Consider the following 13012-nt stretch of genomic DNA (forward strand, 5'->3'; position numbering starts at 1 on the left):
CCTGAAGAAGGGGTTGGGGATTTAGCTCAGTGGTAGAGCGCTTGCCTAGAAAACGCAAGGCCCTGGGTTGGGTCCCCAGCTCCAAAAAAAAAAAAAAAAAAAAAAAAAAAAAAAAAGGCCCTGAAGAGTGGGGCTGAGAGGTGGCTCAGTGGTAAGAGCACATGATGCTCTTCCAGAGGACCTGCCGTGTTGGATCCCAGCACCCAGTTCCAGGGAATCTGATGCTCTCTTCTGACTTCTGTGGGCATCAAACATGGATGTGGTGCAGAGACAGTGTGTAGGCAAAACACTCCACATACATAAATTTTTAAATTAATATTTTTTTAAAAAGATACAGGAGAATTTCTTCACCACAGAGCCCTTCCACCCTACCTCTTTATAGCCTCAACGATCTATCTACACTCCTAACTCCCAGCACCCACCAGCCTGCTCCTCCACACTTACCATTATGTCATTCAGCAATACTGAAGCATACTATAAAATGGTATCACGTAGCACATAACTTTTTGTTTTGAACAGGGTCTCCTGTATCCTAGGCTAACTCTGAATTCACTATGTAGCCTGGGATAACCCTGCATTTCTGATACTCGCGTTTCCGTTTCATGAGTGCTAGAATTACAGCTGTGTGTCACTATGTCCAATTAGTAGACTCAAGGATACAAGCACATTAAGCAAGTACTCTTACCATCTGAGCTACATCCTCAATCCCAGCATATGAACTTTTGATATTATATTTTCATTCAACATTAATCCTCTACAACCCCCTTTTTGATTTCTAAGACAAGGACTCTACTGCAAGACCCAATCTTAAAAAGAAATAAACAGAAAAATAAACTCCCTATAAAAACCAGTCAATGACCCCAATTCTTCTGTATTCTATTCTATTTATCCGACTTCAAAAGGTTATCTGTGGCATTTTGTGCATCGGCACATGCATTTAGCACTTGGAAGGTGGGAGAACAAGGATTAAAGTCACTAGAGCAATGTGTTTATACTGAACACGATAGTTTCCACTTAATGTCATTTGAAACAGAGAAGTTCTCCAGAGCAGCATCATTGGGACAGTATGGTCCTACACTGGATTATTGAATCCGAGGCAGGAAGTGCCCTGAACCTGCAGGGAAGAAAGTCACAACGCCACAGACAACCCACGTTGGAGCAGTAGACTCTCAAACGCCGAGATGGTTGACAAAGCCCCCGTTCCTCTGCAGAGACCAAGGCACGGTAAATAGTCAGTCCTTGATGGAGATGAACTCCTACTCCATGTCAGAGAGGACAAGAAGGGACACTTACAAAGCATTCTGCAGCGTCATCCATAATCCCCAGCTGGAAACGTTGTTCATCCTGGAAAGTCTTCGCCAGAGCACTACGGAGAGTGTCAGAAGGAAGCACCTTTTCACTACTGCACTGGAACTGGTTAAAGATGCCCTGTAGGGAAGAGGTTCAACAAGAGGGAAAGCACAAATGCCGTTATTGAGCTTCTGAACATCCCAGTCTTCCATCCTTATGCTGAGAGTCATGGAGACAGGATATAGGCAGCTAGTAATTCAGGAAGTAATGGCTAGAAATCGGGATGAGGCAAGCACCTCTGCTGTAGAGCTTGCATCTGAGTGTCATGCTATCAAGAGCACATTAAGAGAGCCAGCCCACTGTCACAAAGTGACGTAATGTAATGTGGTTACAACACTTCCTACAAGGCAGAAAAGCAGATGCTTCTAGAAGTATGCTACACGCAAATGAATTGACAATTGTTCTTTGGGAAGCATCCTCTTATGAAACTTAACCCTGTATTTTTGAGATAATAGAAGATTCCCAAACTTATAAAGAATATAGCAAGTCAGGTATTGTGTCCATAATCCCAGCACCTACGAGGCCGAGGCAGAAGGATCAAGACTCTGAAACCATCTGGGTGTGGGGGGTGGGCACGCCTTTACTCACCACACACACTCCTTCAGTTACACAACAAGAAGAAAAAACAAAGCGGGAGCAAGGTGGAGGAGGAAGAAGAAGAAGAGGAAACAGCAATGGAAGCTGTGTGACACAGAGAGAGAGAGAGAGAGAGAGACAGAGAGAGAGACAGAGAGAGAGACAGAGAAAGAGACAGAGAGAGAGAGAGAGAGAGAGAGAGAGAGAGAGACAGAGAGAGAGAGAGAATTGCACTCCATTAGGTTTACTTCCAGTTACTTCCTTGTGGTTCACAGGCCAAAAACCCTTGAAACTTATGATTGACCTCCTGGTCTCAGAACTCACCTCCTGTCAATCATACTTCTACACTCAGATATCTTCAAACTTCACACTGCTCACCTCCTCATCTGCCGTGCACTGTCCTCTTCACTGGATGGCTGTTAACTATCTCTTTATAAGATTTAATTTTCATTGTTTTTTATTATGCTTGAGCATGGGTATGTCAATGGATATGTACAGTGGAGGCCAAAGGTTTTAGAGGATTGACGCTGGAGTTACAGGCAATTGTAAGACACCTGGAATAGGTTAAAGGAGCTAACTGAACTCAGGTCCCCTAGAAGAACCACTGAGCCATCTTTTCAACCCAACGGCAACCATTTGATTGAACCATGTCTCCAAGGAAATACATGGTATGTTGAAAATAGTAGTCAAATGATTTTTTCAAATAAAATAAAATTTTAAAAAATTAAAAAAAAAAAGTTGATTAGCTTGCCTACCATGCATGAAGTCCATGGTTAGATCCTCAGCACTGCAGAGAGCAAGCATAGTCGGCAACACATACCTATAGCCCCACTCTAAACACGCAGGCGGGAGGGACAGAAACTCAAGGGAGCCCTTGGCTACAGAGCAAGTTTAAGGTCAGAATAGGCCACTTAAGACTGCCTCAAAAAAAAAAAAAAAAAAAAAAAGGTAATAGAATCAAATGTCATCCTTCTGTTGAAAATCCTCCAAAGATTTCCCATCAAACAGGCAGTAAATGCCAAAGTGAAAATGCTGTATGTTATTTGGCCAACTAGTCTAATTCTGATTCATCACACCAGCCATATGGGCCTCTGACTATGTCCCACAACTACTATGCATGTTTTAGACCAGGAACTTTGTACTTGTACTCCTTACTTGAGTTACTTTTTCTCTCGTTGTGCAACTTGATCACTTGGATCCTACAAAACTTATCTAAGTTCCACTTCTCAGCATATCAACTCTAGATCAACCATTTAAATTGCCAGCTCTATACCAGGCGTGCACACCTGTAATCCCAGCACCCTAGAAGCAGAGGCAGGCAGATCCCTGAGTTTGAGGCCAGCCTGGCCTAAAGAGTGAGTTCCACGGGGCTGGAGAGATGGCTCAGCGGTTTCGGTTTAAGTGTACAGCTGCTCTTCCAGAGGACTTGGGTTCAATTCCCAGCACCCACTTGGCAGCACATAACTCTCTGCAGCTCCAATTTCAGGGCGTCTGGGACCTTCACAGACATACATACAGGCAAACTACCAATGCACAGAAAACAAAAATAAATAAATCTTTAAAAAAAGAGGAGGAAGAAGAGGAAGAAGGAGAAGAGAGTGAGTGAGTGAGTTCCAGGGCAGCCAGAGGCTACACAAAGAAATCCCAACTTGAAAAACAAAAAAGACAGAATAAACAGAAGCTCTCCTTTCCTCTCCTACCTCTTCACCACTGCCTATGTTTTACTCTAGCACTTAATATTAACACATTGCTTACTTTGGCTATTGTCCACCTCTAGTTCCTAGAATATACAAATGAGAAAAAATAAGCTTTGTGCTTTTATTGCTTGATATATTCTCATGGCCTAAAATAACACTATTATATAAAAGGCAACAGAAATACAAGTTTTAAGTAACTGAATCAATCAATCATGTGATATGGGTAGACCTTGTGAAAGAATATTAAAGGAACTTTCTTCTTTCTCCTTTAAAAAAAATACAGAAAATTAGACTGGAGAGATGGCTCAGCAGTTAAGAGCACTGGCTGCTTATCCGAGCTCTTAGGTTCAATTCCCAGCATCCACATGGCAGCTCATACCTGTCTGTGACTCTAGTTCCAGAGTTCTGACAACAGACACACACAGACACACACAGATACACACACACACACACACAGACACACACAGACACACACAGACACACACACACACAGACACACACACACACACACACAGACACACACACACACACAGACACACACACACACACACACACAGACAGACACACACACACACACACACACACACAGACAGACACACACACACGCAGGCAAAATACCAATAAACATAAATGAAAAATAAATTATAAAGAAAATACTGAAATCACACAGAAAAGCTGAGAACCTTGAGGTAATATTAACTGTTAAAGGAAAACGGAACTAAGTTTGGCCCTGCTATTTTGAAAGTAAAATTGTTTGCCTCATCTCATCCTTTCACTGACATCTTTTCTGTCATCCATGTTAAATATTCTAATGCCACTAAAGTATGAATTACCATGTAACTAGTATGTACCTACAAATGATTCCATATGTTGTGAAAGAGGCAGGGCCAACAATACATACTCGGTATTAATTAATAAATTCTGAGGGAAACCTACTATAATTACTCCAGGTTGTTTAGGAGCGATTTAGGATCTACTGACATCTCTATTAAAGTTAGGTGAAGGCGCAGTAAGCTGCTCTAACTGATGGCTCAAGAATAAGCAAGGCCACAAGAAAGCACATGGTCTACAGCTTAACAATGGGATACCTGTTCTATACACTGAAAAGGTGTAGGAATGAAGGGAAACAAGGGAAAGGAGAAATGGGAAAGCAATGACAACTACTACAAATCACATGGTGGTCTGGGCCTGACAGCTGGCGATTTCTGGAAAAAAACAAAAAACAAAAAAACACCCCAGTCTGGCAAGACTTGTGATCACCAAGTGGCTCATCTCAGCTGTTACTGAAAAGCACAGTGCTGACAGACACTCCACCTCCAGACTAAAGGGCCCATGGGGGAAGTTAGAGCCTTTGTTTGGGGTCTAAATTGGTCTGCATGCCTGCTTGTATGCAGGTACACGCATGTGGAGGTCAGAGGTCTGACATCATCCTCAACTGCTCTCCATCTTTTATTTTTTTAAAGATATATTTATTATATATGAGTACACTGTAGCTGCCTTCAGACACACCAGAAAAGAGCATCGGATCTCATTACAGATGGTTGTGAGCCACCTGTGGTTGCTGGGAATTGAACTCAGGGCCTCTGTAAGGGCAGTCAGTGCTCTTAACCTCTGAGCCACCTCTCCAGCCCAACTGCTCTCCATCTTAGTTTTTATTGAGACAGGACCTCTCACTGAACCTGGATCTCATAGACTCACTAGACTGTCTGGCCAGCAAACCTCCAGGGATCCTCCTGTGTCAGCCTCCTCTGCACTGGGATTATAAGCATTTACTATCATGACTGGCTTTTTATGAGGGTGTTGGGGATCCAAACTCAGGTCCTCCTACTTAAGCAGCAAGCAATTTACCAACTGAGCCATCACCCAAGCTTCTAAAACTAACTCTAAAATAACTAGGAGATGATTTCTAGGACAACTCCATACAAGTTAGACAGCTGCGAATTTCAACCCCTTTAGTCTTGGTTGAGTTTCTTTGGAAACTAAGCCCTACTACTCGTAAAGCATTCCTACTGAACTTACACTCCCTCCATGCATGGCACAAACTGCACAGCAACCTTAGGAAGGTGCAGTCATCTGGGCCCTGATTTGAAGACTGGTACACACAATCCTAGTACTCTAGAAGCTGGTAGAAGAGGACTGCCATTAATTTGAGGCCAGCCTGGGCCACAAAGTGAAGATCCTGTCTCAAAAAAGACATAAACAAATTTAAAAAGAAAAGGAAAAAAAGAAAGAAAGAAAAGCAGGCTTTCTGTGATTTCAATTAATTGGGTTTGGGCAATGCCCCCCCCCCCAAAAAAAAGGCCTGAGGTCAGAGCTCTGTCTGCATCCAGTAGACAGACAACCACAGGTCTGGCTCTTGTATCCAGTAGCATCAATGTCTCCATGCTGTATTCTTTTCTCTTCCCTTAATTAATTATAGGCAGCCTCCCCCATCCACTTTGACTGAATCCTCTTTTTCTCTTACTTTAATTAACATCAGTCTTGCTCTGCTCTCGCTAGAAGAACTGCATTAGGATGAGCAGCCTAAGCCCTCCTAGTCTGCATCTGTGCTGCTAGAGCTCTGCGAGAGGCTGAAGCACAAAGCCCCTCTGTTGGGGCCGCACACTAACCCTTGTGTATCCCTCTCACATGAGCACAGGGGCTGGAACGGGCTCCTCCTGTTCTCTTTTTCACCCTCCTCCCACCTTTCCCAGAGGGAGATCCTGTTCACACCAAAGAACGCCAAGAACATTTAGTTCAGCAGTAAGAACAGGTGGCAGTACCAATAAGGAACAAAAACTGGTATTATTCCAATTGCTGAATTCTACAGTAGGGAGAGAGAACGGACAGAAAGAACTCAAACCTACGAACCATCTTTCCTTGTGGGTCCCTAACAATTCCATTTTGATAAGTTAAAAAAAAAACAAAACAGAACACCTTTCAGATTTCTGTCTACACTTCCTCACATGAGGAAACTAAAGGTCCTTATTATTCATGAAGTAGTAAATTACTGCTAACTATTTTCCTGGATGCAGTACAAAAGCAACAAGACTTGAATGACTAGAAGCAGGTGCTTCCCCACCCTTCTCTCTTGGATCAAGCAGCAGACAATTCTGTCCATGTGAGCACATCATTATTGGGATTAGCAAAAGCCATGTAAATAATTCAGATGTGCCATGAAGACAGAACATCTTTGTGTTCTGGCATCTGCAAATGCAGCTGTTCCCTAAGACTCCTTTTCCCCCCTTAAACACATACTCTTGCCTTTAAGCAGAGAACAGCTTTTTATTTCTCTCTCAGAATATCCTAGCTTTATATCTAAAATAATTCATAAGTATTAGAGACAGTGAGGTTCAGGAACAAAATGTTCTCACTGACTCCAATAATTTAAATGACCAAGATAGTAGAATGTCTTGCAGAGAGCAGGCCAGCAGCGCCTTCTGCAAAGGCCTCACCATGTCCTCTATGACCCCCTGCGATCTGTCTGCTCAGCTCTTCAGGAGTCCCATCTGTACTGGGCTTCCCACCTTGTTTGGTATTCTGGCTCTCCTGATCATTCTTTCCCTCCACCTCCTGGAAATCAAAGAACCTAAATGTAGACAATCCACTCTGTAAATTTAAGCCTTTGAGGTAAGGGAGTTAGTCCTTGAGACCTGCCAAAGGCTGGAAAAAAAAACCAAAAACTTTAATTGGTTTTGTGTGGTGAAAGAATGCTGAAAGTTCTTCAAGACAGGGCAATGCCGCGTGCACACAAACCATGTGCCACCATTCATGCCAACAAAAGATTGTTCACATTATGTTACAGGAAAATCTTACCTCCATCAAGAGCAGACAATAGGATGACCAGCTTCTATACGTCCATAATCCTACTCAACTGTTAGCAGTTCGTGGCTGATTTAATCCCCTTTTGTTGACTGTATTATGTATCCTACTCCCCAATCAGCTGAGGCATAAGCCAGACATTTTGGAATATGCCTATGCATATTCCAGAAGATAACTCAAAAAATAAGAACTCGGGCTGGAGAGATGGCTCAGCGGTTAAGAGCACTGACTGTTCTTCCAGAGGTCCTGAGTTCAAATCCCAGCACCTACATACATGGTGGCTCACAACCATCTGTAATGGGATATCATAAAATATATAAGTAAATCTTTAAAAAAAAAAAAAAAAAGAACTCTTTTTGTTTAAAGATTGTCTATACCAACAGGTAATAATAATGCCTTAATATCATCAGATAACCATCCAGTTTAGGTCTTTTTGCTACGTAACCCAAGAGAGCTTCCAACTCATTACATAAGCAAACTGGTCTCAAACTCACAGCTATGTTCCTTCCTGAGCCTCTGAATGCAGGAGTCATGAGCATGAACCATCAGGCCTAAGCATAAACCTATCTGATCCAACCTTAGAGGACACAACAAACAACGGCCTATTTTCTCCCTTGGGATTCTCTCCCCCTGATGACTAACAAGTGCTACCTTCCAGACTTCTTCATTACAAACAAAAGCATCCACATATCCTAGGTTATTCCTTTAAACTGTTATCAATATCATATGTACCGGTAAATGTAAGCCTTTATTTATACTGAGCTGATACCTTGATTTTTTGGTCTTAGAATCATAAGGATAAAGATCAATAAAGTTACTTGTCACATTTACTGCTAGGCACTAAAAGAATTTGCCATACGTTCAAAGACAGAGGTAGAGAAAGACAAAACTTCAAAACAATGAATACAAAGATGGGCCAGAACACAGTACTGCTTTTAGTGAAAAATCATAAAACTGGATTGATATTTTATAAAAGACAATGTGCAATTTACTAACTTTGCCATAACAAAAGATGAGGATCGTCACAAATTACTGACATTATTAGAGTCAATACCATATCCACTTACTGCACTAGGAGAATGAATGGATCCTTGTGCATTCTAAGTCTGTATTAAGTTTTAGACTTAAGCCATAAACTCTGGAAAGGAAAGAGCTCATCATGACTTCTATATTTTTTTCTTGTAGTTAAACCCTTCTATTTGATTAGCATGTGCAATCTGAACTCCAAATTCTAAAAAGGATGAAAGCTACCCCACAGCCAGGAGGACTTAAGAACCATGATGACTACTCAAAGGACAACACGACTATGCTCACATTCAGAGGTAATCAAAATAAGGAAGTTAAATACAAGCACATACCAACTGGATAGACATAAAGACTTACTTCCCGATGTGTACTCTTATTTACTAGATAAGACTTCTAGCGAGCATACTAGAAATCAAATTTCTCCTTTAAATAGTATAGGATAATAAACTTACTCTCTGATATCATGTGAAGGATAATGAAAAACCTCGCATTGCTACAGTCCAGAAAAGACTAGGAATAAAGATCACTTATTCCACGTGCTAGTCTGTCTACTCAAAGGAAAGAGCCCCACCATCCCACTTGAAAGATACTAAGGATTGTTTTCCCCGGAATTCTCAAATTTGCCCCAGCTAAACAGCCTGTCTGCTCTCTAAATACAGAGTTTTCAGGGCACCTTAAAATACAAACCTGCGGGGGCTGGAGAGACGGCTCAGCGGTTAAGCACTGGCTGCTCTTCCAGAGGTCCTGAGTTCAATTCCCAGCACCCACATGGTGGCTCACAACTGTCTGTAATGGGATCTGATGCCCTCCTCTGGTGTGTCTGAAGACAGCGACAGTGTACTCATATAAATAAAATAAATAAATCTTAAAAAAATAAATAGAAACCTGTTTCCTCCTACCACCCCACCCCTACTGAGCACCCCCACCCCTGCCAGCTCTCAGGTTATACTGCAGAATTCTGTGCTTTTTAAGTCACTGATTGAAAAAAATTAAATTTAATCAATCAAAAACAACATTCTTCTTTTCCTATGACAAAAAGTACTCTGTTCTACATGCTGGCACCGTAAAATCTCTAGTACAATCCCTGGAAGAAGAACAAAATCTTTGTAGTGTATTAAGTACAGAGGACGGATTTCCTCTCCAGAACACAGACAAATGGATACGCCAACACCAAAGTAAAGTGACCCCTGTGGGAGGGAATACAAGAGCAACGCAACACGACCAGTAAAAAACTAACTCTGGGCTACGGGTGATGACAACTTAGGTCAGGAAAATCATTCACTCGTCACAGGCGGGAAAGAAACAATTGGTATGACACAATCTTCTAGGGATTGACACAGGGTATGACACAATAGGGTATGACACAGGGGAAATAGTATATTTCATTGTACAAAAAAAACAAAATAAAAACAAAAACAAAAAACCAATACTGTAAGTATTATCCAGAAACCACCATGAAGCAATTGGAAGCTCTGGATACAACAGACATAGTGAACTCAAGAGACCCAGGAACTCACTCTGGATACAACAGACATAGTGAACTCAAGAGACCCAAGAACTCTTGATACAACAGACATAGTGAACTCAAGAGACCCAGGAACTCACTCTGGATACAACAGACATCTTGAACTCAAGAGACCCAAGAACTCTTGACAGATGCTAAGGAAACAGAAATAATAAATACATCTACTAAAGCACCCCACGTCCATGTGAGACCACGCATGGCAAGACCACCTGAGGTGAAGGTAGGATTCACAGGGTGTGAATCCTCATCTAAACATGGCATACGGAGCTGCTAGCCTTTAGCTCATCTAGGAACATGCTGGTGGGGTCATCTTCTAGGTGAGTGTCTGGATATGACAGTGAACAATTATGTTCCAACATAATAAAATCTGACTTCATGAAATTTGCAGGATGTTAAAGTATACTTCAAAAGAAACTTAGGACTTTCCTGTTCTGAAAAAAAATATGACATAAGAATTTTGTATACTAAACTTAATAGGATAAAACATTGAAGAATGCAAACATGTCACTAATATTTAGCAAAAAATGAGTTCTTATTAACAGCATCAAACATTCCTCTTAACTTTAACAAAGAAAACAATGTGAAGAGGGGATTTAAAAAAAGAGAATCATCAGAGGTTGGAGAGATGGCTCAGTGGTTAAGAACACTGACTGCTCTTCCAGAGGTCCTGAGTTCAATTCCCAGCAACCACATGGTGGCTCACAACCATCTGTAATGGGATCTGATGCCCTCTTCTGGTGTGTCTGAAGACAGCTACAGTGTACTTGCATATATAATAAATAAATCGTTAATAAAAGGTAGAGAATTATCTCTATAAAATAACATGGAACCACAAAATAACATAGAACTTAAATGATGGATGGATATTTTTTCTGACAAAAATTCCAGCCCTTTACTTTTACAGAGACCAAAGAAAGGGCAGATAAACCCAGATGACAGAAAGATGATCTGAAGGAATTAAGAAAAGACATGTAACTGAGTGTGATGGCAAGCACCTTTAATCCCAGCACGTAGGGGAAAGGGAAGCATGCAAATCTCGAGAGGCCAACCTGGGCTACATAGTGAGTTCCAGGCCAGTCAGAGCTACCTAGTGAGACACTGTAGGGAGGGAGGGAGGGAGGGAGGGAGGGATAGGTGGAAGGTGACAGCAAGACTGGAGGATACTCATACACTAAAACAGAAGAACAAAATATTCATGAACTAAGCTTGACACAGGTAGCCTGTGGCCACTTGGAATACACTTAGGATTTCTCCAAAACCATAAACATGCCACACACAATGCTTGGCTATTTTAACATCAATATTTACAGTGTGTGTGGCTGTGTGGCTGTGTGGCTGTGTGGGTGTGTGGGTGTGTGGGTGTGGGTGTGTGTGTGGTGTGGTGTGTGTGGGTGTGTGGGTGTGTGGTGTGTGTGTGTGTGGGTGTGGGTGTGTGGGTGTGTGGGTGTGTGGGTGTGGGTGGGTGGGGTGGGGGGTGGGGTTGGGGGGGGGGGGGGGTGGTTGTGGGGGTGGGGTGTGGTGGGGGGGTGGGTGTGTTGGTGTGTGTGTGGGTGTGTGGGTGTGGGTGTGTGGGTGTGTGGTTGTGTGGCTGTGTGGCTGTGTGTGGGTGTGGGTGTGTGGGTGTGTGGGTGTGTGGGTGTGTGGCTGTGTGTGGGTGTGTGTGTGTGTGTGTGTGTGTGGCTGTGTGGGTGTGTGGCTGTGTGGCTGTGTGTGTGTGTGGTGTGTGGGTGTGTGGGTGTGTGGGTGTGTGGGTGTGTGGCTGTGTGTGTGTGGGTGTGTGGCTGTGTGGGTGTGTGGGTGTGTGGGTGTGTGGGTGTGTGGCTGTGTGGGTGTGTGGGTGTGTGTGTGTGGTGTGGGTGTGTGGCTGTGTGGGTGTGTGGGTGTGTGGGGGTGTGTGGGTGTGTGGGTGTGTGGGTGTGTGTGGCTGTGTGGCTGTGTGGGTGTGTGGGTGTGTGGCTGTGTGGCTGTGTGGCTGTGTGGGTGTGTACGCATTTGGAATCACCTGCCAGAATCACCTGCTGGGCAAACAGCACTTTTTTTTTCTTTGGAGCTGGGGACCTAACCCAGGGCCTTTCGCTTGCTAGCCAAGCGCTCTACCACTGAGCTAAATCCCCAACCCCTCAATTATCCATTCTTAGTACAGATAAAAGTTTCTAGTTTCAGGAAATTGCTCTACCCAGAATCTCTCCAAGATTGTCATTTCCTTAGCAATATCTGCCTAGCATGGTTTTAATGATCAGACTTCCCTTGAACTTACTGACCAAGCAGACACTATATTGATCTAAAAATGTCATTTATAAAATTAGATAAAATGTTCTTTTGGATGGATTTTTTTGAATGGGTCTCATAGAAAATGTTACAATTAATTTATTAAAGACTTAGAATATTAAAATTATAAAAGGGGCTAGAGAGATGGCTCTGTCGTTATGAGCACTGGCTGGTCTTCCAGGGGACCAGGGTTTAATTTCCAGCACCCACATGGCAGCTCATGGCTGTCTGAAACTCCAGGTACAGGGGATCTGATAACCTCACACATACATGCAGACAAAACACTAATGCACATAAAAATAAATAATCTTTTAAATATTTGTATTTAAAATGACTAGCGTATAATGTTTATTTTTATAATTTCACATATGCATATATTTTGATTATATACTCCTCTCATTATTAATATTGTTTTGTTACAAGTTATAGTGGTTCTAAATAAAGTGTAGAAAAATGATGTCTGTGGTCCAAATAACTCTTCCCAAGAGTCTATCATGGTGGCTAGATAGAACATGGAAACTAGGGGAAAAAGAATCATAATTAAGTTCAAAGCCAGCTTAATACGCAGCAAATTCCAGATCAGCCAGATTAGTATCAGTAACAGAAAACAAAAGACAAAATGCTTGAGAACAGTGTCAGTAAAGGCCAGCAGTGTAGCTCTACTGGTAACGTGCTTGCCTGGCATGCGCAGAGCCCCAGGTTTGACCCCAGCATCAGGTAAAACTGATGTAGTGCATGCCTGTAACCCCAGCACACACAGCAGGGATTC

At 42.5% G+C, this 13012-nt stretch overlaps 1 protein-coding gene across 1 annotated transcript in view; it reads right to left on the reverse strand.

Annotated features, from left to right (window-relative positions):
* Usp54 (ubiquitin specific peptidase 54) overlaps positions 1–13012 on the reverse strand; it is a 71282-nt gene that overhangs the window by 42154 nt on the left and 16116 nt on the right. Inside the window, exon 4 of the mRNA XM_032917446.1 lies at positions 1294–1428. Within this exon, the coding sequence (XP_032773337.1) occupies positions 1294–1428 (135 nt within the window). The remainder of the gene's footprint in view (positions 1–1293; positions 1429–13012) is intronic.

This window comes from Rattus rattus, chromosome 12 (genome assembly GCF_011064425.1).
Source record: "Rattus rattus isolate New Zealand chromosome 12, Rrattus_CSIRO_v1, whole genome shotgun sequence".
In the NCBI taxonomy this organism is placed as follows: Eukaryota; Metazoa; Chordata; class Mammalia; order Rodentia; family Muridae; genus Rattus; species Rattus rattus.